We start from the raw sequence: 27911 nt of genomic DNA on the forward strand, positions 1-27911 counted from the left end.
CAGGAAGCAGAGAAGTCTGGGCAGAATGGAGGCCCATAGGTAGATACATTAGAAAGAGTGGGGGGTGATCCCAGTTCCCGGGCCAAGGAATGAGGCTGGCCCACTGGAGACAGGCAGGAAAGTGGCCTCTCTGAGTCTCCTGCCTACACTTCCTCCCACGCTCTCTCGTGTTCCCTCCCAGCTGTTCTCCCCAGGGCTTTGCCTAGCCAACTTGGCTCCCTGAACCTGCTGCCACTCACCGGTTTGTTCAGTCTTGACAATGACATTGTGTGTGGACTGGAACAGGTCACTACTGCACTGACCTGTGAAGGACAGAATGGGAAAGTCAGAAAGGGCCCAGATGAAGCCAAAACTCGATGCTTAAATAAGGATGAGCTGGCTTCTCTGAAGAGCTTCTGCCATTTTACTATCTGCTCACCTAGGTTTGCTCATTGTAGGGGGCTTCCCTCGCAGCCTCAGCATACTTAAGTCAGGAATTTGTCCCTGGCCCCACAAAATCATCAGTCTAGGTTACCCATATCTAATTGCATTATTTGACATTATAGAGAGAAGACATCCAGTATGGTGAACCTAGAATTTCACAAGTCAGAAGATCAATTTTTTCGTTCCCAGTCGGAAGTCGTTCTCTTTTTTTGGTCTCTGTTTTCTAATCATGAATTTAGGAAATTTTACCAGATAGAGTCACTAGATGACCTCTAAGATATTTTCCCATACTAAAATATGACATGAAATGAAAATGAGAATATAGGCAAAGTCCTTTTACTTTAACCGGCTTGGTTTTTCTTTGGCCTTAAGTCCAACGTAGGAGATACATCTGGACAAGAGGAAGTGAGTCTTCCCTTGTCTGTGCCTTCAGCCGGTGGACAAGTGGTACCACCACATACTCCTGTGTTTGCTTGAAACTCCTCTCATGCTGCCTCATCTATAAAAGCATACATACATGCAAATGAATCTAGAATTTTTCTCTCCAGACAGATTCTGACTATTTCAGAGTACAGGTCAGGCCTCTAGCCTCTCTGACCTTCATATCTCCCATCTAAAACATGGTTACAATATTTAGTCTGTCCTAAGGTCATTGAGTGAGTGCCTAATGTAAGTAAATACTCAATAAATGTTAGTAGAACACCTGCTAAAAAGCATACAACAAAACAAGGGGGAGAGATCTGTCCATTAGGCTTTCAGAGGCGACAGCAGCCTGCGGGACACCAAGCAAGTCATGGAAGGTCAAAGACGGAAGGTCAAAGATGGCCACAAGGTCTCCCTGCCTCAGGCTTCAATCAGAGCAAAGCTTTAAAGGAGTGGACTTAATTGGAGGTGGGGAGGTAAATATTTTTAATTCTTCAATTATAAGCCTGCTCTTTCTGAAGATTCCTGGGGGTTATTTATAGAGCCTTGTTTCGTTTGGTTCTAGTAAAAGAAACATGAGCAACCACCGCGGTGAGGTGGGTGAGAAGAAGGGAGTGCCAGGGCACCTAATGAGGTCATTCAAAATGGACGCCCCAGCTGCCAGCTGCATAGCTGGACTCGGCTGCTCCTCTGCGTGGCTGGCTGTCAGGGTCTGACTCTGCCTTAGAGTTCTGGAACTCCATTTCCTGAGCTCTAGTAACTTGAAAATGCAGGTTCTCCTAAGACATAAGTGCCCTTTCCCTTGTGGACGAGCCAGCTCGCTAGCCTTTGAGATTCCAACAGGTCTGTAATTCTCAGAGGGGCTGTTTTTTGACAGCCACTATCAGGAGAACTTTATGCCAATGTCAAAAGCATTCTGCAAAATGGTCACATGCCCTGCTGGGTCTTACAAGTCAGTATAGAATGTGCGTGTGTGAATAAGCCACCAGCAGTGGGCAACTTTGGGAGTGGTGGCCTCTGTATCTTGCAATGACATCTTGGGAAAGACACCTGAGACTATAGGGCAGCATTGCTTCCAGAAATCACTGCAGAAATAATTCATTCTAACTTTATTTTTTCATTCCAACATTTTTTTTTTTTTTTTTTTTTTTTTTTTTTTTTTTGGGTGCTGGGGATCGAACCCAGGGCCTTGTGCTTACAAGGCAAGCACTCTACCGACTGAGCTATCTCCCCAGCCCCTCATTCCAACATTTTGTTTGTTTGTTTCTTACAGAGCTTTTAAGAATCTGCTGAAATACTGTGAAGCTTCTCCGCTCCCAAACATGCAGATCTAATTTCTTATATCTTCTTAACTAGCTTAGGCCCCTATTTTAACAACCTAAGTTAGAAGGGTTTTTGTTTCTTTGTTAAGTAATCGTGATGGTCTTTAACAAGCAAATAGATGGGAATAAACTGCTGAACTCTGTTAGCAAAGGTAAAAGAGAAGTTTATCTAGGGGTAGTAAGTATTATGTAAGTACCCAGCCAACTCTTGTCTCCCTGAAAATTAATATAAGGAGAGAATTAAATCACTTTGAGTTTAGAAGGGATTAGACGTGATTTGTGCCCTAGGCTTCACTCCTGTCCTCTCACCTCCCTTCTAATTCCCTGTCTCGGGAAATGGTAATTTGGAGGTGAGACCATGCGTTGTGGTCTCCACAAGAGCCCAGCCAGCTGCGAAACCTCGGCCCTTCCCAGTTGCCTCCCAGCAGGGCAGGGAGAGAGGTAGTCACCGTTCCACTTGAGGTGCTGCAGGTTGTTGTAGAGCAGCTGCCCCGCCGTGCCCGCCGCCCGGGTGAACTCCTGCAGGCTCATGCTGCAGAGGTGCTCCCCGTTGATGTCGAACTCCTGGAATGGGATGCAGCTGGCGTCCAGCTGGTTGGTGTCCAGCAGGTGCTGAAGCCACTCCCACACCTGGTACTTGGTCCAGTACTGAGGGTGGATTTCATGCCACTGGCCTCCAAAAAACCCGCTGGATACTGAAAAACAAGATTTGGCCCTGTGAGTGGCCCCTGGTTGTTCCTGGGCACAGGCTCAGACACAGGGATGCTAGCCGGCAGATGTCTCGGGAACATGACCAAAGCCCTTGTGCATCAGCTTGGGGGTCAGAACAAGTGATGGGATCTGGACGGAGCAAAATGTGGTTTTTTTCCCCAACTGTGGCAGGGCTGTCATTTAGCCTCAGAGACTTCATGTAGACAAGAATGTGAGGTCTCAAGTGCTCTGAGCTCACTCCCCACCCACCCCCCAAATGCCACAAAAGCTAAATCGTTGCTATAGTTTCAGCAACTTATTAGCTTATTATCCACACCCACACACTTCTGTCTGTCCATATCCATAGGAAATGGATGCCAGGGCTCCTAATGGATACCCAAACTCCCAAATCCCTCATATAAAATGCCAGGATGTTTGCATATAACCTACACACTTCCTCCCACATTTTTAAGTCATTGCTAGATTACTGAGAATCCCTCATACAACATAAATACTATACAAATAATTGCTACAATGTGTTTTCTAGGAAAGAGGAGAAGAAAACAAGTCTGCATATATTCAGTAAAGACCTTTATTAATTTAAGGTTGGGTGATTCTGCAAATGTAGAACCCTCAAATTTAGAGGGTTGACTATAGTTATTTTTCCTCTCCTCCCTCTTTCTCTCTCCCCGCTTTGTTCTCTTACATATATTCATACATGCAGGCACACATATACCCCCCCATCTCAGACCATTTTAAACCAACAATGAGGCTGAAAATTAAGGTTCTTTTTGCTATAAGGCCTTTGCTTCTCCCAAAAGTGGTCCCCATAATTAATCTGCTAATGTGCTGACACCTCATTGCTCCCACTGGTTACCACAGCTGCTGTCACATTACTTCCCTGCTCAGTTACCCTCAGTAGCTCTCCAGCATCTTATGTACCCAGGTATAAAACTAGTAAACAAGCCAGGTATTGAGGGTCTTCCCTATTTTTCAAGGGACCTGTGACTTCCATCTTTTTTCTGTCCAGTTCTTTCAATCCCCTTTGTTCTACCTCTTGTTCCTGTTGATTCCTATCTTTGAAACTCTAATCACCCACAAAGCCATTACCATCCCTGCAACTTACTGCAGGGGCTCATTGTCCTCTGGGTCTCCCAGAGACATGCTTGGTATTTCACTAAATGGCATCTGTCGTGTTCTGCTTTTCTTTATAGTTCTCTGAGGACTGTTTTACTCCTCTTTGCAAATTGTATGCCCAAGGTCATGGACTCTGCTTTCCTCAGTTCATATCTCCTATAAAGACTAGCTCAGACCCCTTGCCATAGAACATGTTACACTATATATTTATTCAGTGGAATTTTTGCCAGAAGAAGAAATAATGCAGGAGTTGGAAACATTGTGCAGGACATTTAAAGATGATTAGTTCAGATACAGTGAAGCAGTAGAGTGTATTCATGTCAATAAATATAGCTGAGCCTGTGATTTGCTGAACATCTAGGTGCACGACTCTGCCGGGCTCACTTAAGAGAAGATCATGTGGTTGACTCAAAGTCACTGGGATTGGAGAAGAGAGAGTCAGTTCTGGGGCCATGTGACAGGGCTGAGAGATCTCACAGTCCTCTTGAAAACAGAGGACAAGAGGAGACTCTCTCTTCCAAGAAAGACAAGGAGGGGCAGGAGCCAGGAACAGATGCTATTACACCCCAAGCTGAAGAAGCAGAAATCCAACTGAACAGGACACAAAATCAAGACATGGACCAATAGGGGGGAATGCATTTGCAAGGAAACTGCCTCTAACTATTCCTTTAAAGTCATGAGGACCAATCCTCAAACTTTAATGTGATCGTGAATCACAGGGGCCCTCTGCTCGAATGCAGAGTCTCATTCAGTAGATCTGGGATGAGGCCTGAGTTTCTGCATCTTAACAATCTACTGCACCCCTAGAGGACAGGTTGAAGGGGGATGGATGTTCTGACTCAATTCCAGTTTTTCTCATTCCGCTCAGAATCCACCCTCTGTTTCCTGACCTCAGAAGCAACAAAAGCAGACAGTCAAGATCATTTAGGGCACAGAGGTAACTGCCATTGGGAATATCTGCCACCCGCAGAGTGAGCTTCACTCCTTGTGCATCATAGCCAAACAAATGCAGAGCTAGACTCTCAGCTTGGGCCCGAAACAGGAGGCCAACTGTAGGCGTAGGAGTAAGGATGGGGGGAAATCAAGTCCAAAATCTGGGTATATAGAACTTTTTCCAAATATAAAAAACAGAGAATTTAGACTAGATGTTTCCATGTTCCCCAGTTACTTTGGTGTCTCACAAATTCAGGTGTTCAAGCATGGGTTGTATATTTTTTGTAACTCTCCAAACCTCTGATCTTTTGTTTCCCCCTAAAATAATTGTGTTGCCATGACAGCACAGGCCTGGATTTGCCAACAAAAGACAACAACTTTCAATAACCCAATGACAGACCTGGAGTAATCTCTTCTGCAAACTTAATGTGGTCTAGTTTAAAGAAGAGGTGCTAATATTGTATCCTGTTCAAACTTGGAAGAATCCGAGAATTTTGTCTGAAGTTGTCTAGGAAGATACATAAGTAAGCAGAGAACTCATCAGATTCCTGAATTTCAGGAGAAACTCTGAAAATTCAATGAGTCCTGATCTCCCCTGTCATTCAGCTGGCCCTCCGCTCACTTTCGACACTAATAAAGAGTGTGGCCTTCTTTGGGGGTCTCTGGAACTTAAGAAATAAAAGTGGTCCCTAAACTCTACTCCCTGCTAATACATTGCTCCAGTTTTCTACCAAGCAAACAGGAGGACATTCTGTCCTAATCAAGGATCCAGGGACCTGGGGATGTTTTATTTGGAAGCTTCCTTCCAGGTCCCCACAGGGGATCTAAAACCTGCAACAGAAAAAAAAAATGTCACTACCAGGAAAGGACAGCAGTTTGGTGGGACTAGCCATCAAAAGAGAAGGTCACCTGTTCACAGTTTCTAACATTTTTTGGCTGGGATTCCAAATTAAAAGAGGTGGAACTCCGTTTGGACCAGCTGCTTCTGAGAGAATACCACCCCTATTACCTTTCCACTCCTGCCTCTCAGACTGTGCTTTACTGACAGGTTGTGTCCATGTTCCAGGGCAAACCAGTAGCAGAGTCTCTGGTGGGGAGATTAGCAGCAGGTGCCCAGAGCCCCTTAAGTCCAGTGCCCTGCCCGCCCCATGTCCTGCTTCAACGGAACACCCATACTGCAGGATGTGAGGTCTTTCATTGAGCAACTTTGTTCTCTCCAAATTCTGCAGTAAGCCGCAGGCTTGACCACCACACCCTCTGCAAGCCTAACCATCAGGTTCTCCCTCTGTCGATCACTGTGTGCTAGACTAAATCGCTAAAGGCGAGCACCTGGTTTCTAACCAATTACTCTCCTTTTACTCAGCAAGGCCACTGGAAGATGAACAAAATGACAAACTGCTATAATCCCCTCCTCCCTAACCCCTAACCTCCACGCCTCTCCACCTACACACACACACACACAAAACTCCCCCATCCTAGCTTGCTATCCCAACAGAACACTGTTGAACTTCAACAGGGGGTCTTCCCTTTGGGCAGTTCTACCACCGTCACTGCCAGGCTGCCAACCTGGAACCCTGCATGCTGGGAGGAGACAGTAGGATTTCTCAAATGGGCTTTTGTCTGGAGCCCTGAGAACCTACAGAGAACTTCAGCATTAAGAGTTTTTTCAGGGCTGGGGATAGGAGAGTGCAAGTTCAGCATGTAGAAGGATCTGGATTGCATCCCCAGCACCAATACACACAAGAAGAGTTTTCTCCATTTCTTCTGCTATTCATGTCCTCTGTTGAATAAAATCCGCAGTTTTCAAACATCAAGTTGAGAGGGGAATTAAAGCAAAGGGAGAATGCCCTTAAGCAGTGACCCCACACCCACATGGCCCCTTACCATTGCACGTCGGGTAGCTGTCTGTCCAGGCTGGCTGCTGGTGGAGGAGGCTGTTGCTGGGGTTGAGATTCATTACACCACTTCCTTCCAGAATCATGATCTGTAAGGGGAGCAGAAGGCCATTCAGACAGTGACTCTTGGACAAATGTCATTGGAGGGTGCAGATCAGAGAGTTAATTTAGGAAGAAAAAGAAAAAAGGAAAGAATGTGTCCTCCCGCCCAATGCCACAGCCCTTGCAGTAAAAGCAAAACTCATGGCAATTAAAAATTTCCAGGTTCGATATTCATATGCATGAGGCAAGTTTTTACAGCCACCCATTCATAAATGAATAATCTCTGATCAGGAATGAAACAGGAGAAAAGCAATACCTGCTCCCAGGGCAAGTCTGGACAGCATCCAAGTTTTTTTTTTTTTTTAACAGAAGTGAAAATGCCAAAGAGATTTTATTTAAAGTGGAATTTCAGTCAGTGAAATTTCAGAACCAGCGCCTATGCAGGAACTCTGAACCGGACATTCACGAGTCCCCACACCCAAGCAGCCTGCACCTGGAGACCCAGAAACATTCATTTCCTTAGTACATATACCTGCTGAGGGACGGGCTGGGGGTCCAAGAGTGTCCTCCATATTTTAGTAGAACTCCTTAAATATTTTGCCTTTGAGATAATATCGGAAATCACTTGGGTTATCTAATAGGCACAACCCATTTCTGGTAAAGAACATTAATTCTTTTCCTTTCTGGTAAAAGTTCTGACTTGCTTTTCTCCTGTTAGAGATCTGCAGAATTCAACAGGCTTTCAAGCTGACCTCAAGTTGACTTCCTCAGTTCATGGGATCATTTTCTCAGTTAAAGACGCAGGAAAAGAACTTTCCTCCATGGGCCTTGAAACCATGTAAGAATTTTGTACTTTAGGAATATTTCCTCCAATTGTCCAGCAGTGGGGCCATCCCTACCCCAAAGATGGGCACCCTTACCATCATAGACCAAAGGGGTGGATGCTATCATGCAAAGAAAGAGCAGGCTGTTTCCAGAAAGATATTGAGCAACCCCAGAGGCTGTAAAAGTCACTTGCTCTTTATATAAAATGTTGAGGTGGGGACAGGAGTTGATTACTTCACAACATGGAAATGTCTCTGATGGTTTGGGGGAAATCTTGCTTCCTCAGATTGGAATTGCAGACCCAGAGTAATTCTAGCCTTGCCATCTCCATCCCCCAAATGAACTTCACTCCTCTGTTTCGGTGTAGGGCCCGAGGCGGGAAGAAAAGGGGCCTGGGCAAAGCATAAAGATGCATTCATGTATTCATTTATTCAACAAATATTTAGCAGACCAATGAAGGTCTGGGCGCTCACTGTTCTAGGCACCAGGGACAGAACAGTGATGAAGGGTTGAACTAGACTAGATGCAAAAACGTTGATGATTACTAGTATCGTCATTTTTGTTGCTTGGTAAATAATTAGGCTTGAATCCAGCGTAAGTGGGAGGTGGAGAAGGAAAGATAAGCCAAGAATGATGGGCATTATAATATGAAGGGACCCTGGGGTGGCAAATGAGGGGAACTGGCTTCTATGTCCTAGGAAAGCTTTGAGTTTCCCCAGGAGACGTGGGGTTGATTCCACCTCTCCCTCCTACCAGCTCATATTAGCACTACTTCACACAAATTTCCTAACCTCCCTGAACCCATTTCCTCATAGGTGAAGTGCAGATGATCCTATCTAACCTGGACATTGGTTGGAGAACAAGTGAGTTTCTGTACCTCAAGCGCTTGGCACAAAGTAGGACACAATTAAGTAGGACAGGTGTTATAGTGCGGAAAGTCACTACCTCTCTGGATAATCTGAACCAGAAATAATAACACCGGGCCTGTTTCTCATCTGAAAATTTCAAGAAGATGACTATGCCTATTTTTCAGTTCCCTTCTAGAAACCTCTTCAATTCTCACCTTCAGAGAAGAAAAACCAACTCAAGCCAAATCTTCCTCTCTTTTTTTACAGTAACTGAGCATTTTACCACCCCACGTTCTACAGCAATTGCCCTAAAGGTGAGAAATCAGTATGGGGACTTCAAGGCAAAAGAAACCTTTTAAGTCCCCAGAAGGGGCGGCTGGGGGAGGGAGGGGCACAGGGCCCCGGCTCTTGTTTGCTCAAGGCTGGGCTTACTCCTTGGCTGCATTTGCTCAACCACAAGCAGTGGAAAGGTTACTGTTTAACCCTGAAAGGGCTGGAGTTCTGAGCCCAGCCCATGTACAGGGATCAACTGGCCCTCCAGCCTGGGAGCACAGGCTGGGGAAGAAGGAATGGCCTGCAGGGCTGTTTCCAAGTGGCCATTTCAGTGGGAGCAAGACCTGCCCAGGACAATGCTGAGCCACATCCTCAGCCAGCTCAGGGTATATTCATGGCTTCCTAACTAGCAGAAGGCAGGCTGGTATTGGGGAAAGGCACCCTGGCTACTGCTTCAGAGTCAGGAGATATTGGCTCAGAATCCAGATCCCTGCTAACTACAAAATGACCTTGTGTTCCAACCTGTCTAGCCCAAAACCTTCTGAGCCTCACTTTTCCTACCTGCAAAATGGGAACACTACCAAATTCAAAATGTAACCGGACAAGCACACAAGCTGGTTGCGTGGAGAACTTGTCAAGTAATTACAAAAAAAAAAAAAAAATCAGTAAGAGTCTCAGGTCAGTTCTCAGCTTCTAGCCCAATGCCCACAGGCTCCTCCCTTCAGAGTAGGTGGCATTTCTCACCATAACCTTCTGGAAGCATCCAGAACTACAGAGAAACCTTCACAACCACAGGGTCACAGCTGCCCCCATGGCCAACCCCACCCCAAAATCTGACCTGACCTGTGGGCACAGGCCCTCCCCCTGCCAGCACCCCCTTTCCAAGGGAAAGCAGCAGCATGGCGAGGGGCCCTTTTTTACAGGGCACATTAAATAGTTACCACTCATAAAAGAGTTTATGTGACTTAACCCTTAGTGAGTCAGAGTTCACTTGAGCTCCCCCAGGCTTGTGAGCAAAGAAGGTCAGCGTCTCTGAGCCAGCGGGGACCTGCGGGCAGCACCCTCAGGGTGGGCTAGTTTCACTGAAGGACTTTGGCCAAGTCTTACCCCCACGCCGAGGTCCAGTTTTTCAGGTATAAAATGAGGACATGTGTCCTCCAACAGCCTCCCAGGACAGTTGAGGAGATCAAATGAGATAATGGATAATAAATATGCCTTGAGAACTGTAAAAAAGCCCCATTATAACCAACACCCCCACACCCCCATATACAACTCCCAACTTTCTATGGTGAGGAATGATTACTTTATGGTTTATAAAAGGCGACCCTTTTAATTAAAAAGCAGGAGGGCTATTCCATGCTCTATTTTCAGGTCCCCACTTTACCTTCAGCACAGCTCTCCTTATGTCCCTTAAACATGTATCAAGTATGTACAGTTGAGCTGGGAGTCTTAGAAGCTCAGGTCCCATCCGGGTGCCATCTTGCAGCCCCATGAGTGACCTGAGTATGGTCATCTTTGTGAGCCTCGGTTTGCACCCAGGTTAAAAAGGGGAAGGGTTGGGGGTGGTAATACTGATTTCCTTTAAGGTTAAGGGCTGTTTTAAAGGAGAAATAATGGAGTGGGTTTAAAGTCGGAAGACTGGCCCCCAGTAAAAGTCCCTTCTCCTTCTTTAAATAGTCATTCTTACAGTGCTTCTGTAACACACTTCCTTCTTTTAAGGCTCCTGAATTCAGAGCCTAAGTAAGAACCATTGCCCCTGCATGTCACCGGGGAGCTGGAGAAGGACTCGCTTTTCTCCATCCTCAACCAGAAGGGGAGCCAGAGGCTGGGGGGGACCCTCAACCATGCCAGGGAGTGGTGAAAAGTCAAGTTTCTCAATTATACACAACTAAAATTTGGGACTCAATTATTCTTTTAAAAAACATTTTTAATTAACACGTATTTGTACCTATTTGTGGGGTACATATAGTCTAATAATGTAATACATGTACACAATGCATAATGATGAAATCAGGATAATTAGTGTTTCCATTTGACCCTGCTGTGCTTTAAGACAGCAGACTAGTTCCTCCTTGCTAACTGCACGTTGGTATTTGTGTTCCCCAGCCCCACTCCTCCCTATCTTCCCAGCCTCTCGGGACCACTGCGCTACTCCACATTTTTTAGGTTCCACAAATGAATAAGAACATGTAGTATCTGCCTGGCTTATTTCACTTAAAACAATGTCCTCCAGTTTCATCCACATTCCCACAAATGACAGGATTACATTCTTTTTTATGACTGAATAATCTTCCATCATGATATACACTACATTTTTCTCACACATCCATCCATCAATGGATAGCTCCATTGGTCCCATATCTTGGCTATTGTGACCAGGGCTGCAGAAAACATGGGAGAGCAGGTGGGGCTGGGAAATCCTTTGCTGGGCAGTGGTCCTGTGCATTGTGGGATGCTCAGCAGCACCCACAACATGCCAGTAGCACTTCTCTCCCCAAATGTCCCCTGAAGAAAAACCACCCCTGGTTGAGAACAGTGATTAAAAGCAAAGTCCGTGGAAGCAGGTACCTTGGGCTTTGCTCTTCCTGGTGTGGCCACCTCAGGCTGACTCTTAGCCTTCCTAAGCTGCTATTTCCTCTTCTGGAAAGAGATGGCATTAGTCCCTGCCACAGAGACTTGCTGAGGATTATACAAGGCCTCAGAGTCTGCACACAGTCCAGTGCCTGATACACAAAGAGCAATTGCCTAACGAGTGCAGACTTCAAAAAATACACTGGGTATAGGAGTCATCTCCGTTCCTACCCAGGTAATATGTATTCTAGAAATAGAGTATAAATTATTAGTTGGGCTACTAACAACTGCACATAAATAAACTAAATTTTATTTCAAACACGAAGAGTGACATCAAATGTGGATTTTCCAGGAATTTTTTCATTATACATTCTCTTATCCCCATTTCATGGGAAGAAATAATCACTGATGGTCCGGACTTTCACGTTTGCCCCAAACTTTATCCCTTTGTGCAGAAGTTCATAGAGTGACAGTTCGGGGGACAAAAATCTGCACTGTTTGAAGAGGAGAAGCCAGGCGTGCTAGCCAACAGAGAAAGCACAGACAAGCACCTGGTGCCAGGCTTCCAGCCAGAACCTATCCGACCATAGGCAGCAACTCCCTCACAAATGATAAGCCACCAGCTCTCCTAAAAAATATGGGCCACTAGGGCTCAACCGATCCAAGACTAGTTTTTGTAGCAAGAAAATATGTATCACACTGAGTCATCACAGCCTGCGTCTTGGTGGGAAAGACATCCACTCCCAACCCACCCCTCACCTTTTTAATGGTTGGTTTCAAGTGAACATCAGCTCTCATGGTGCCTAATGACTTGGACCACTTCTGCGCCAGCCGCCACAGACCACAGCCCCCTGTGCCCTCCCCAGGATTTCGTCAAAGGTTTGCTTCCCTCCCAGAGAAGCATCAGCCCAGTCACCAGCACACATCAGCTGGACCACAGTGAGGGGCAGAGGGAGGTGATGAATGGAGAGCACTTGGCTGGGTCCTAACGTTTAAAAGCATCTCAGTTTTTGGTGCTGGTCAGTGGCAAATTTACTCATAGGAGAGGACAAAGCTAACCACAGAGACTGAATCGCATAGATCTGAGCTTCCAGGACATATGGCGACTGTAAGGAGGCTCCAACTCAGCCTCCCCTCTGCTGTATGCCTCAGGGACAACTCTCAACAGCCACAAGGCTGACTGCAAGGGTTGAAATCGTGGGACTGAACCTCAGTGACTGTGCTGACCCTGGAGAAGCTGTATCCTGTCTACAGCCTCAGTTTCCCCATATGACAAAAAAAAATGTTAAGACATGGAGGTGAATGGAATGTTTGTAAACTACTCAGCACTTTACCTCACATGTGGCAGGGCCAGAATCAATGTCAGCTCTTAGGATAAGATCTGCCCCGCAGTTTCAGAGCCTGGCTTTGGGGACACCATTGGCGTAGGAGTAGACTCCTCAGAGGCAGGAGAGTGTAATGGTTGGGGAGTGCCGGGCTCTGGAGTTGGGCAGCCACAGTTCAAACCCTGGCTTTGCCAATGTGCTAATTAGGGCAATTTTGGACAAGTTTTTTAACTTCTTTGAGCCTCAATTTCATCGTTTACAAAACGATTATGATTTGAAAGAGCCGCTGAGAGACAAATGAAATAACTGCAATGCCCTTGGAAAAGTATTGGACACACACTTTGAATGAATGTGAGCTGGGTTTTCTAATACTATTAATAACCACTGCTGTTATTATTTCTTCGAGTCTCCAAGGAGAAGACTGAAGGCCAAGTTCATTTCAAGCAAAGCCTCAAACTTTCACCATCTGCACAACATTCCGCAATTCCAGCTGCCTGGCAGAGTCAAGTCAGGACCCGCTCTCCTGCCCCCTACCCCCGATCCTGGGGGCTACGTGGTGGGTGGGTGCAACACTACGACCAAGCTATGCACAGCAAGTCCTGGGCCCTGCTCACAGAATCCAGGCTATTCCCCCTCTGGGCACAGTTCTTGCTGAAGGGACTGAAAGCCATCCCTCCCACTCCACTTCCTCTCTCTGCCAAGGGCCAGGGGAGGGCACGCATCCCCAGGCCCCAGGGGACCACAGGCTTTGCATGCCCACATGCTACCACTGACGTGCAGGTACGGGAGAAGGTACAGAGCAGTCCCTCTGCAATGTGAGCCCAGCAGTGTGACCCAGGCTGCTCTTTCCTACAGGGACCCTTCTCACAGGGACTGTTCAATTGCTCTAAAGAGTAGGGTCTGGGATTTGAGATAATGGTGACCGAAAAGCAATGGGAAGGAGACATTCCCGGGATTCTGACAGGTGCCGAAGCTTTGGCTCTCAAACCCAGGTGGCTCTGCCAGACATCAGGACTCATAACCAGGCCAACAACTGCTCAATTGCCTTCTCCTCTGAAATATGCGGAGAACCTCCCAGGAGAAAGGAATGTGGCCCCCACCCTGGGTATGCTCAGCTGAAAGTAGGATTTCTTTTGCTCGGTGGTAGAGCTACAGAGACCCTGGATTGAATGCTGTACAATGATAAGGCTTATTGAACACCTACAACGTGTCAGTCCTGTGCTAATAATTTTTAAACGCATTATCTCATGCAATGTTTGCGACAAGTTTATGAGACATTATATCATTTGACAGATGACCTTTCTAAGGATCAGAGAGTTTAGGTAACTTATTCCGGATCACACAGCTTAGCAAGAACTGGAGCTAGCAGAGAATTCAGACTTAGACCATCTAGCCACAAGCCCTGGGGGCTTACCTATTCTGCTGAGAAGAGGGTGATTTTCCAGTAGGGGAAAAAAAAAAACTGACTTCAACTCATCCTGACACTCACTTCCATTCCATTTGTGACCACAGTCTCTCCCTGTGCTGCTCCTCACAACTTTATCAAGCGTACATACAAATACACACCACACACACACACAAACACACACTCACATATATATAGATACATATATACACATACATATGTATACGATGCACATGCTCCCCCTATGATTCAATACAGTTATTTTAATTTTATATTTGAGAAATAAACTGGTCTATAGCTGTTTTGCCCTGGATTAGACCTCAAGCCAAAGAGCACAGTCTTCTCCCACTTCAAGAGGGAAGGTGCTTTGGGGACCCATGCCACAGAGAGATCTTGAGCAGGGCTGGCACCTGCATCCATGCCAACCCCAGGGGACTGAGAGCTGAGGCCACCACGTGCCTTCTTCCTTGTCTCCAAACTGCCACAGAACTGGCTGCCATGGGACGTTTTCACTCCTCCAGCCAGAAGAGCAATTAGGTCTTTTCAATAATTACTTTTGCCATAATGGTGACAGCCACACCACATTCTCAGTCCTTTATCAAAGTTCCTAGCAGGTGAATTCACAGCATTTATCCTAAGGGTGTTGCAACGGCTTACTGACTTCCTGTTTCAATATGACTGTCATTTCAAAGGACTACTCCCAAGTAAGAGAAAAGAAAATTCACGTACGTGGGAAATGTAACTGAATACAACACAAGCAGGAATATGTGTTTTTACAAATGAATCAAAATGTGAATCAAGCTTGGGGAATGCATTTGTTCCTTTGGGATTACGTCACAGGTCATTTCATACCTTCATAATGTGTTTTGAAAGACATTTCATGTTCCCAGGGGCAACATCTTAAGTATTGTTTCTGAGGTTTCGAGTATATTCATGACCAATAATGCAACTTTGGGATGACAAGTCTGAATCCATTATGGGTACACCTTATTGACTGTAAACTGTTCAGAAATATACATAATATGCTGATCTTTATCATTCTTGGTGCCAGACCCAGACAAGACGAAACCTTCTGACAGCGGCAGGCACCAAGTTGATCAAAAGACAAGATTGCTTTAAATAACCTGTAGGGCTTATCAATCCCATTCAGATGTGACAACAGAGAATAGGGCAAGCTTTGAATCTAAAAAGGTCACAGAGCCTTTTGAGATCTCAAGAGAAGCAATGACCCTCTCCTTCTACCAAGAATGCACATCCACTTTCAGTTTGTATGTATTCTGTGGGTCCCAATCTCTCTCAAGATTGTCATTGGCCCCTGAAGATCTCTGGACATCATGGATGGTAAAGAAATCTCTTTTGCATTCATGTTAGATTAGAATTTTAAAAGTCTGTCATGGAGACAGGGTTGGGAGACATGAGAGAAGGTCTGAGAGATTTTAGCCCTGCTATCTTACCTGGCGTGGGTGTGTCTCTTGTCCTACACTGAGACCAGAGAGGGCCTCACAGTCCCTCTCCAGCCGCAGTTGAAGTACGAACTAAGCTATTCTAAAACCAGAAGGCCATAGGATAGATTAAAGAAGGCATTGCAAAACCACAGGCCTCCCCTCTCATCACACCTCAAGGTCTTTGTGGGTCTTTACTAAGGCACAGCTGTGGAGATGGAAGCACGCTGGATGACTTGTGTGACATTTCTTCCTACTTGACTAAAGAAACCACATAGCTATTTCTCAGTTTGGTCCACAGATCACTGAACCATCACCAACTAAGGAAGGGCTAAACTTGGATCTTCTGGGGTCCAACCCCCCACCTCTGAATCAGAGTCCACATTTCTAAGAACCTGCCTTAAAAAATTCTTAAACACTCTGAGTTGATTCACTTGCTTCTCAATTTCCCATCACAACATAACTAACTCCAAGAGACGTCAACCTTCAAGGAAATGTCCATCAACACAAGAAAATTCTTGTAAAGTCAGAGACAAAAGATTCAGTCAGGAGAATTCAAGCCCCAATCTACCTGTGGAGAACCTATTACAGTATTATTTTCCAGTTTAGAATACAAAGTTCCTAATGTTCAGTACCCCAAAATTGTCAAATTCAGCAATGTTTGGTTACTCACAGATAGGAACTGTTGAAGGCATAACAAGCAACCTGTCCCCAGAACAGCATGTGCACAGGATTTCTATGATGATTACTCTACCTGGAGGATCCTGTCCCCATCAAAGATTATTTAGTCCTTCAAAAGATTATTTAATGAATGTAAATCTGTTGTGCTTGATTAAATTAGTTTATTCCTTAAAAAAAAAAAAAAATATATATATATATATATATATTCACCCCCCTGGAGAAGGGGCCTCATACCCAAGGTACCCAAGAAAACTGACATCTCAGCCTTCGGAGGAGAGAAACTATGTCTAAGAGATGCTGTCATCTATTACAAATATTTATTCATCCTGTCCAATTGACACCTATGTATATGTATGTATATATATACATATACATGTATAAACTGTCTACTGGATGCTCGGCACCGTGCTAGATGCTAGAGACACTATGGTGTACAAAACACAGACACGATCCTGTCCTGATGGACCTTTAGCAAGGACACACTTCCAAAACAATGGCAGCTCTTTCCAAAGTCGTGTAAGCTCATCCCCACCTCCCACTGGGGACAAATCCAGCAGGTGCAGAGAGCACGGAGTAACCCACTCTGGCGTTTGGGAATAATCAACCTTGCAAAGAACTTCAACTAGTTTTAAAAAGCAGGACTGGTCCTCTCCTCTGCAGCAACCCCATGGCCTTGCCTTCACAGAATGCCCTTGCTAAGACTTGGCGTTGGCAGACAGCATAATACTTGTGAGTTTCACAAAACCACCCCAGCCAAAGCCAATCTCCACTCAGGGCAGAATAAAGCAGTTGGTTGTCTGGGTGGCTGAACATCTTGTTCCAAGACAATGGTGTGTTTATATGTCGGAGGGTTAGGAGCAGGTTGTTAACATAAAACCCACCAACAGAGCTGTTAATTCGGTTGCTGGCAGGGGCTTCTGTTATCTTCTGAACACCTCCCAGAGAGTAGAAGCCCTACCTTTTCATTTGAGTTGGCAGCAGAGTTATTTTTTTGCACCTGTTGCACTGCTCCGATAACAACACAGGTTAAGCATTGATTTGTTGGAAAATAAACAGAAAAAAAGCAAAGAAAGGCATCTGCCCAAACAGCCTGAGCTGGTTTTACTGAGCATTCATGCCAATTTGTTTTTCCTATAAAAACCAAAGAAAAAATGCGCTTTCAGTTGGGATGCTACCCTCCCACTCAGAATGAAAGGAGGTATCAAATAGGCCCGAGGGAGCTGGCAGGGCCAAGAAGTCAGAAGACCTTGTACTTTTCCATTGGCTGGTTCCACGAGGGCACTGAGGGGTATCCAAGGTCTGCAGAGTGATATGGCCAGCCTCCAACCAGCCCAGCCTCAGATCATGAATCAGATTAACAAGGGCAGAAGGGGCTGCTGGGATGTGATCGAAACCCAAACCACACTCTTCCAAATGGTTGACTTCCGAAAGTCAATAAGCTTTAGGGAGTAGGTGTGGTCCACGGGTTACCTCCCAAAGCAGAGACTCAGCAGCACCGCCCACAGCTCCCACCCCCTGTTCCGTCTCAGTCTAAACTCTCTCACAGATGTCCTGTGTCCATCCTTGGGCGGAGAGCATAATCTGAAACCCCCAGTCCCTGGACCATGGCTTTCCCATCTCAGGAAGGAGGCTACCCACACCTACCTCCAAAGAAGGCTGTGCAGACTCGCTCATGTTCTACCAGGGGGTCTGAGGTCCCAGGAGGAACAGGCCTGAGAAGTTTGAGGTGTGACTCCTGTCCTAATCCAAGCATCGTGGCGCTCTTGTTTCTCATGAGTTTGTCAATATCACATGACAAGCAAAGGCCCAAAAGGGCCACAAAGAGCCAAACAAGTCACTCAAATGGAGATCACTAACACCACCAATTAAGCAATAGCATCATCGCCCAGCCCTCATCACGCAAAGTCGGAGGAAGCTTCTTAACATCTCTTTTCTAAGCTGGAAGAAGAAAGCGGTCATAAACAACCTCCAACGTCCCCCCAGAAAAGTCACTTTCCACCGCCTTCCCTCAGCCAAGGGGCCTTCATTACCACTAGACCACTGGCTTAATGGGGGTGTCACGGCCGTGGGGCTAGGACGCGGAAGGCAGCTTCTCCAGGAGCATTAAGAACAGGGTGATCCGCCAGGGGAGGGATATGGCTGGCTGAACACTCCCAGGCATTCTTCTCAGGAGCAGAGCAGGGAGTGGAGTGCCTCCAACCAAATCAGGCAACAGAAAAAGATTTAACAACACCCTTAGTTGACTGAAAAATAAATAAGACCAACTGTGCAGGAATGTGCGAAGGGTGGAGGTAGGCAAGGGGTGGGGATCGCAGCCAGGGAGGGGCTGGGATGGACCAGCGCCATGGATTTGACCATTTTGAGAGTCCAGGTTCCTCCCAGGGAAAGACCAAGACGTTCGAGTCAGGGGAAGATCATCAGCCACCCACCTGGAAGCTCACAAATTGTATGATTACAAAATGACAATAAAAACCATGACAGTGATTGGTGGTCCGTGTCTACTGTTTGCATTTGCTATGAACTGAGTTAGGCTTTGCATGCATTGTGTCCCTAAATCCTCACAAGAACCCTAAACGTCAAGCACGAATGTCCCCATTTTACAGATGAGGAAGCTCAGAGAAGTTAAGCAACTTACCCAAGACACAGATCTAGTAAATGGACTGGATATATTTTTCCCCCCACATTTTTTAATGGGCGCCTTATAGGTGTACATACTGATAGGATTTGTTGATACATATTGGTACATGCACATGATACAAAATATAACAATATAATTTGGCCAAGGTCACTCCCCCTGTGCACCTCCCACCACTAGATCCCTTCCCTCTACTGAATTTGGACTGGATATATTTTAAGTGTTTGGGGGACAGGTGGGAAAAGCAACATCATTCTATTTTAGAGCTTTGAAAATAGATTCTCGCATTTCTAAAGAGGAGATGTGACTTAGACTTAGATGTACTTTGGACAGTCAAAGTCCTTTAGAGACAGCTCCCATAATGTTTCCCCTAAATGTGAGTAGAAGTTATCCTGTCCATCCATGTGCCCTAATATGAAAGTTCTAACTGAGTGCACATTAGTCCAGATGCTAATGGTACCTAATCAAACTCATCCATCCAAATTTCAGTCTGGGGCTCCAGGGGTGCAGCTTGGTGGCAGAGCCCATGTGTAGCATGCACAAGCTCAATCCCCAGCACCAAAATCAAAACAAATCAGAAAACTTCAGTCCAGCCTCTGCCCAAAGTCCCAGATTGACTCAGGGGTTGAGGTGGCTACGCAAAGCCACCTCAGATGTATGAGTGATGGTAAAAGAACAGTAGTAACAGCAGGGGAAAAAATCCCTGCTGGAAATTAGGGAGGAATTATGACTCTTTGGGAAGGCAGCTGATAACTGAGCATGGCACACAGGTCCTGAGGGCAGATCTGCTTGTGCTGGGAATACCACACTGACCAGAGGGAGACTAGGAAGTGTCACTTAGGAAGCCTGGATTTTTGTCACTGAAAGGAATCTAGCAAAGTTCTCTTCCTCTTCCACCCTCACTGTGTCCAAGACCCTATTTCAGACCTTGGAACAGTTTGTGGAAATTTAGCCATAAAATATGAATGGGACCATGTAAGTCTTATTCTATTATCCTCTTTGCTGCTTAAGAAGCAAACAGCATCTGAATTTTCTCACAAATAAGAGTGCCTCCTCTTTAGCAAAAACAGTTTTCTCTTTGCTCACATCACCATTAATGGCCGAAGGCAAGAAAGCCCAGTCTCCTTTTCAGTGCCTTCCTGTAAGAATCATAGACTCGGCACTCAGCTCTCATTTTCCCTTCCAGAACAGACTGAGCTCTGCTTCTCAGAACCTACTAGTCTATGCAGCAAGCCCTCTGGAGAATAAAAACTGAAAATTCATCAGGAAGGTCAGCAACTCCTTATTAAAAATGTCCAAGGAATCAAATCCCCTCCAGCCAATGGCTTGGCCATTCCCCAGCTGTTACAGAAGACACCTTTGGAGTTCAAACAAAACTATAAAATTCACCAACTCAAAAACAAATATTCCCTCCTGAACAGAACGTGGCTTTCCTCCGGTGGTTGGTTAGATGGACAAGGTAGGAATGTGCAGGGGGCTTTGCACATCAGCTTCTCAGGCTCCCAGCATCTGTCACACAATGAAACAGTCCCAGAGGTGGGACAGCTACATAATGCAGGGCTCAGAGCAAAAATAAAATGCAGAGCCCCCTGTTGGAAACTTATTAGGAATTTCAATACAATAACAGCCAAGTCTACACAACTGTGCAAGCCACACACTCCTCTCCGACTCTACCCTTTACTGCACCAAGGCTCTGTCACCACCACAGGTGGGGACGTCTCCTGTCTCTGGCTGCCCCCTGACCTGCCTTCTCAGAAGAGTGGGAGGATTCAGACAAAATATGACATTGAACATGTTGTAACCACCTGGCCTGCAGCAGGTGCTGAGCGACGTAGCTCCACTGTTACTATTATTATCATACTCACTGTGCCAAGGTCCCTCCACAGCCCCAAGACTCCCCAGAAGCAGGAAGAACATATTCCCCTGATTTGACAGACTATCAGCTAAGGCTCTTCAGTAGTCATTTCATTAGCCCTGTGCAAGAGAATGCTGTAAATTAGCATTTCTAAGCCTTTTATTTTTACTATGAACTCATTTTACAATCTGTTGAAAGCCTGTAGGTCCCATCTCAGTTACTTCAATTATCAAAATATTTTTAAAACAAATGAGATATAGTAGCATGTAGCTTATTTGTTAACACATTATATAAGGTTATCTAGAACAAGTCTAATAACCTCTGAGATGTCAGATATCAATATTTTAATAAATCTGCCATAAGTTTAATGTGATAGAAAAATATTTGTCATTTCTCTTGGTAATTATCATAATTGTAAAACTAATACTAATGTGGAATTTTGCCTAAATTTATACGGAGAGAAAATAGCAAATTTTAATTAGAGGTTATTGCAATTAGTAATCTAGTTTTTTCACATCCAAGTTTACAGACCCCCTGAATTCTTTCCACGGACACTGAGAAACCCTTGGACGCCAGGTTAGGTACTCTGGCTATTTTACCAACAGCAAGGACTACTTGTTCAATTCAGTTCCTTGAAACCATTTCCCTATGGTCAGAACAGTTGAACAATTTACCAAGAGGCAGAACTTACACTGTCCAGGCAAGTAAATAGGTTTGGTTTTTGTTTGGGTTTTTTTTTTTTTTTTTTTCCCCAACACCTCTATAATGTTCAAGGTTAATGCTTTCTACAGCCGTGGTCAGTGGACATCTGGAGAGGAGACCTGAATGTTAGTGGTGGACCATGTTACACAAAGTTGCAATTAGTCATGAGGGCTGCTTAGAGGATTGTTTCCTATGTTCAGACATCAAGACAGGAACATTCTGCATGCTGCCCCAGGTCTTCCCCAGGACCACCATGGGTGGTCATTTGCAACCAGCTCAAAACAAGACTTGACTCAGAGGGTTCCCATTACCATGGATCATCCCGTTTCCCTGCTGCCCACCATCTCCAGTAAGGAAAAAATAATAATAACCAACAGTATTTCTTTTCCAAGATTGCAATATAGAATCTGAGTTGATCATTACAGGGGAGAAAAAAAAAATCCCAGAATTTAAATTTAACTTCTCAACTCTCACCCAAAGAGATTCACTGCAAATGCTGAAACAGAATATTTCTCCTTGACTTCCTCTCTGAAATTATTTACTCACAAGCATTTTTCCAGGTACTTTCACATGCTTTGTTTGATTTGATTCTTTCAACAGCCCTGTGAAGTAGATTAACCCTATTTTCCAGATGAAGAAATTTAGATGCTTACATAATTCATCTAAAGTCACTCAAATACCCAGTGGCAGAGTCAAATTTGAACCCAGGTGTTCTGACTCTAAATCTGTGCTGTTAGTACCACATCCCAACTGCTCCCAAGTTATAAGAAGGCACAGTCCACCCCTCGAGACACATGGCAGTCAACATCTGCTCCCCACCCATGTTCCCCAACCCACAGCCTCTGGCCAGTGGAGTCAAGATAGCAGAACAGAGACTAGGTGCTCTCTGATTTTCTAAGTGGACAAAACTGAGGTAGAGGCTGAATTTAAGGCCAAATCTACAGACCTTGAAAAGATGGCACAAGTCTTGTCAGTAGTCACCATGTAAATGGAACTGAAAATAGCTCTTGGCCTTCACATTCCACTCACCTCAAGTCCTAGAACATGCCATCAGCCCTATTAAGAAATTTTTAAAGGCTCCTAAGAGGGATTCTGGAATAATCTCTAGAAGATGGCCATTTTCTTCAAGTCCTGTTGTCATATACAAAAAGTGGAAGAACTTACTATTCCAAGAAAGACTCAACCAAGTTTTGGAAGAAATTGCATCAGATGGAGAAATAACTAATGGAGTAACAGAAATTTATCAAATCCACAGTTGGGCCATTAAGGGCCCAAACCCCAGGATTACTTATTATGTATATGTGATATAGAGTAAGGAAGAAGTGGTAAATATGATTTATGATTTTTTTTATGTATAGAGACTGAACCCAGGGTCTCCTGTATACAAGGCAAGTACGCTACCACTGACTACATTCCTAACTCTTTTTTCCCCTTTTTTATTTTCAAACAGTGCCTCACAAAGTTGCTCAGGCTGTCTTTGAACTAGATCCTTCTGTCTCAGTTTCCCAAGTAGCTGGGATTATCAGCATGCATCACCATGTCCAGTTTAGCTATGATATGTTAACTTTCACCACAATTATAACACCACTGAGGAGAGTATACTTCTACAAGGTCATGCAAAAAGAAAAATAAGTTTATATGTTAAAACAGTGGGGTTAATGAGGTTTTCTATTAGTCTAATAACCAAGCTATGATAACAGGCACTTTTTATTTTAGATTTTGTTTCATCAGAAAGCATGTTTGAATGTATCTATACTGGTCATATCTGAAATGGATATTCAAAGACCCTTAACAATTAGGATGCTTCTGAGAAACTCTGAGAGCAAGGGTGTAGAAGCTGGAGAAGAGAAAATATAAATCCAATGGACCACAATAAGGGGCTCAGGCCCGGAAAGCAGATGGAAGAGAAAATGTGGTCAGGTGCTAGTGAAATCGTTTTCAAAGGAATATTTTACAGGATGTCTCTTTTAAAACAAGGTCAATTAATACCCTAAAAGCCTCTTTCAATTGGACACTCTGCTTGACTCTGTGGCAGGTCCTGTTGCTCCCGATACAGAGCTGAGGCCCTCTGGGAACACCAGGGGCTGCAGGTGGGGCTTCCCAGTGACTGGGTCAGCCCTGTTGTCCTTACGATTGCCCATGGTGTCTTTTTATAGAAGTTAATCCACATCCATCTCATCTACCCAAGAATTCAGAGGCAGTCAGCTTACAAGGACCCACACAAACTGAGCCGATGCCACCAGGGCCTGAGTGTTCACTTCCTGGGAGAACGCGTTGGCGTTCTGTGGAAGATGGCGTTCAATCGCGTCCATTGACCGCTCCCTGTGGTCACCAGCAGTCTGCTCCCTCCCCTTCCACACTCTCACCAGCTTTGGACACATGAACCAAACTGGGAAAGATGGGATCTTATGTGGGGATAAACTGACACCCCAAATAAAGGCTCCTGGCTTCGGGTCTTAGTACCTCCGGCAGCTACGTGACTTAGCCAAGATTCTGAAGAAACCATTCAAGGACACCTGCTGATCTCCCTTCCTGTCTGGTCCTAGGAGGGCACCTCCTGCCCCTTTCTCAGCTTTTAGACCCGTACTCATCCTGCCGGACGACCCCTGCCCAGCTGTTGTTTGGTTACAACAGCTGCAGAATCTGAGGGTTGAAATGAATCTTAAGGAAGATCAGGTTTGTGCAGTAGAAGAGACTAAAGGCCAGAGAGGTGAAGTTTGTTGTCCTGGGCCACACGGCTTTGCCAGTTCTCCTGAGTGCCACGCTGAGCGTTGGCCCACATTCCGCTTTCCCTGCCCTGGACTTCCACCACTCCAGAAATGGAATCTGACCTTCCTCAGGGAAGAGTCTTAAAGAAATATCTTTATCCCTCCTCTTGAATCCAGGAAGTTTTTATCAAATAACTCTGAAAGATTCATGGAAATTTCTACTCCTGAGCATCCTGGCTTCCTGACCTCAATGCCTTTTGGCTGGAAAGTCTGTCCCATCTTAAGCTAAGCTGCTGGGAGGCACATTCCCCCACTGCACTGCTGAGTTCCTGCCCAGCTTAACAGCCTGTCTCTTTAAAACTGTCTGATTTAAAGAAACTTAACAATGTTTAATAAGAGCACTGTTTAGAACAAACCATATTATCTAAAATTTGTTTTATAAAAAAAAACTCAACATGAAAATGTCAAATAAAGCTAATTATCCACCCTCTCCCTTCAGTTATTCAGAAACATATTTAAGAGAACCTGGGCAAGATGGGGCTGCCTCCTGCCTCTGTCTTCAGAGGGTGATCCCCACCACAAAATCCGTTTACCCAAGCTGAGAGCCACAGCAACTGGCTCTGTTACCCAGTAACAAAGGCAGGGGAGAATGTGTGGTCTCCAAACGCCAAGCCGATGCCTCCCAACCAGGGCCCCACCCACAACAGAAAAGGTTGTCACTTCAGCTCTACCAGTGAGGAATCTGAACTCAGGAAGTGGGCTGAAATGGCAGCAAAATCGTATCACTGAATTTATATTTGCTTCTTCAAAACCATGGGATTGCTTCTCAAGTGTGGTAGCAGATTCTACTGCGGTATTCTTGGTCTCCCAGAGGTCTTTGGAAATTGCATGTGGTTGAAAGAACTTAGAAGCGGCTCTGTCTGGAGGCAGGGGGAAGACCAGTTACTTTTCAATGATTTGTCATGGGAAACAGGGTGCCTACACTGGGCTTTCAGAAGAGCCAGAGAGTCTAAGGAACACAATCGAAGGAACACAGTCCAGTGCTCAAGTTCCCAAATTCAGGGAGGGGTGGAGAGCGATAAGAAGGAAATAAAACTTCACAAGATTTCAGAAAGCTAAATTCCACTTCCTTGGAAGTGAACTTTGGCCCAAAGCACTCACATTCTGAAATCGAGACCTAATAGGAGTTCCTTGCGATTTCCAACTGGCTAACCAAATGCAATGGAGTACACATTTTAACCTCTCAATCTCTGTTTAGTCTCAGACCCTTATGGAGTCAAAAAGATATTGAAAGAGGATCAAGGGAAAGTTGGCCAATGAATGGGAGCAGTTTCAAATGCCTGCAAACGTAGAATCATGGTTGTAAGCATAGGGCTGGTCAGAGATGGAGAAAAGGACTTCCACTTGGAAATCACAGTACAGTAATATATTAAGAAATGAGAAAACTAAAGCAAAGAAAGTTGATGTGAATTTAACAAATAGGTAAATTTTACTACAAAGGAATAAATTCAATAGATTGAGAACTTTTGTACAAATGAGGTCTAGTTCAAACACATTGACTGCCCATGACCTCCTTTATGAGTGTCCTAACCGAGCACCATCTCGAGGTGACCTAACAGAACTAACTCCGAGCACAGCCATTCCCTCGAGGTTGCTTTCTTTCAGAATGACTCTGTAAAATGTTTTGGAAATGTGGAGAAGGATCATCTCGTCTTCAGGATATTTATTATTTTTTAAGTGTGGTCAGACTTCAAAATGACTCTCATTTTGTGTTCCATCTCGGTTTTTTAAACACCATTAGCCTTTGGTGTGGAAGCTACATGGTCCTATCCGCCTCCATATTATACGAAGATGGCATTGGTAAGTTCTATCAAAGCCCCAGAATTTCAGGTCACAAAAAGAGGACAAGAAGAGCCTTTTTCAAGCTCCAAATGCAGCCATTGCAGTCATTGTTTAAATCTCCTAAGAGCCTGTTCTGATAGCATCTCTTAACTACGAAATTCTTCCTAATAACATGTCTCCATCTCTCCTGTTAGACGTTGACTGTCCCCTTGACCTCAGTGGAAGGAGCACACAGCCATCCATTGATCAGCCCCAACTTCCCCTTTTACACACCAAAAGTCACTATCAGACACCTCTTCACACCCGCACCTACAAATCAAAGCCTGCGCTAGACCTTCCGCCAGAAAGTTCTCAGAATCCGAACGCTTGCTGGCTTCCCCCTGCCACCAAGGTCAGTGCAGACACCAGCAGAGACACCTGTGAACCTGGACTCACAGGACCTTGCACTTGGCCTCAGAAACACAGAGGTACTTGAAGTACACAGAGTTGACAGAGAAGGTTGTTGAAAATGTGACTTTGCCGCCTGGGTACAGCTAGTGACCCACATGATGAACTCCCTACTATTCCCAGTTCTGCACACTGGAGCCAACCCTTCTTCATGGTGTCCAAACAAAATCAAAAGAGTCCCTGTTCCGAAGGCATTTGTCACTGCTGAGTCACGTCTGCCTGTCTGGTCATAGGATCCCATTATGGAATGAACAAAGGGCTAGTTTGTCCCCTTGTGATATGGTAAAGCTCTTTGCCTAAATCGATTTTTTATTTTTTCTGAATGGAGTCAAGTTTTAAATTCTCAGCTTTCCTCAGGACCCTACCTACTTTGGCTGCCTAACCAATTTTTCCAGTGTGGGTATGAATTTCCTTGCCATTTTCCAACCCTAGGAGATACTAAAAATGAATTGCCTTCTCCTATAGCTCATGAGTCAGAAAAATGGCCAGCAGAAGACATCTCTGGAAAGTGAGACCGTGTGCTCTGAGCCCCAAGAGCTACTTCACCAACCAGCTCTCCGCTGAGCTCTATCAGAGCCACCAATCTTTTTGGGTCAGAACAACCTGACCCAGGAACACGGCTTTGCCACACTGATAGAGGGAAGCCAGGGAGCTTTTAAATTCATGGTGATTGGAAGTCCAGACGATGCAGGAAATTCACAGATAACATCCAAAGTTGCTCAGCTTCTTCTGAAAATAAAATCCTAACAAGACCTAGTGAGGTAAACCCTGGAAAGCAAGCTTCACATCCTGCCAGCTGCCGACAGTCTGCCTTATTTTCATCCGTCTGGGTTCAGGCAGGTTTCTCTTTCCACGCAGGTGTTTGAATTCCAGATTCAAAAGAAGGCTTAAAAATTAAGACTTACCTCATTTACCTAAAGATTCTGGGTGGGAAATCCAATAGCTTTGGCTAATGGAGGGGAGGCAGCAGGCGGTGGCTATCACTCCAGCTCCTATTGGGGATGGGCAACCACAGGTGTTATCACGCCGGAGCCCTCATCAGAGTGAAGATAAATGCATATGACAATAATTTAAAATCATTTTGTAGGATGTTAAGCAATAAGCCACCAACCGGGAATTCCCTAAGTCACTTCCCCCTCTTGTGATTGGCTGCCCAGCCCTTTAAAAAAATAAAATAAAGGATTACAAACATTGGCTCATTTGCATTTGGCCAACTCACAGGTTAGTGTTCAAACAAAACAGGTCTAACCAGGTTATGCCTGTGTCTCAAGTACAGAGACAACCTGTTAATGGATGAGGAATTGATTTAGTAGTGACTGTTCTTTTCAGCTCAGAAGCAGTTTCAGGTGAAAAGTACCATGCTCCCCAGAGACACCATCAGGAAGGGAGAACATCAGGGCAAAGTGAACAGAAGTCTGAATCTAGCAGAGATAATGGGAAGGGGGCATGGGGGCCCCCTGGAACATGTGTCTCATTTTCTAACCTGT

At 45.1% G+C, this 27911-nt stretch overlaps 1 protein-coding gene across 6 annotated transcripts in view; it reads right to left on the reverse strand.

The window, feature by feature from the left end:
- EHF (ETS homologous factor) overlaps window positions 1-27487 on the reverse strand; it is a 41350-nt gene extending 13863 nt beyond the window's left edge. Inside the window, exons 1-5 of one of the 6 annotated variants that reach the window (XM_079103249.1) lie at window positions 18269-18457; window positions 17880-18173; window positions 6813-6912; window positions 2618-2863; window positions 240-302 (exon numbers count right to left, since the gene is read on the reverse strand). In XM_079103249.1, coding sequence (XP_078959375.1) covers window positions 240-302; window positions 2618-2863; window positions 6813-6912; window positions 17880-17909 — 439 coding nt within the window. In that variant the 5' untranslated portion in view covers window positions 17910-18173; window positions 18269-18457. Of the gene's footprint in view, window positions 1-239; window positions 303-2617; window positions 2864-6812; window positions 6913-17879; window positions 18460-24660; window positions 25031-27329 lie in introns of those variants that run through there. The other 5 variants (XM_079103251.1, XM_079103252.1, XM_079103253.1 and 2 more) reach the window with 5 other exon arrangements.
- Between the last annotated feature and the right edge of the window lie 424 nt (window positions 27488-27911).

Source organism: Sciurus vulgaris (genome assembly GCF_902686455.1).
Source record: "Sciurus vulgaris genome assembly, chromosome: 11".
In the NCBI taxonomy this organism is placed as follows: domain Eukaryota; kingdom Metazoa; phylum Chordata; class Mammalia; order Rodentia; family Sciuridae; genus Sciurus; species Sciurus vulgaris.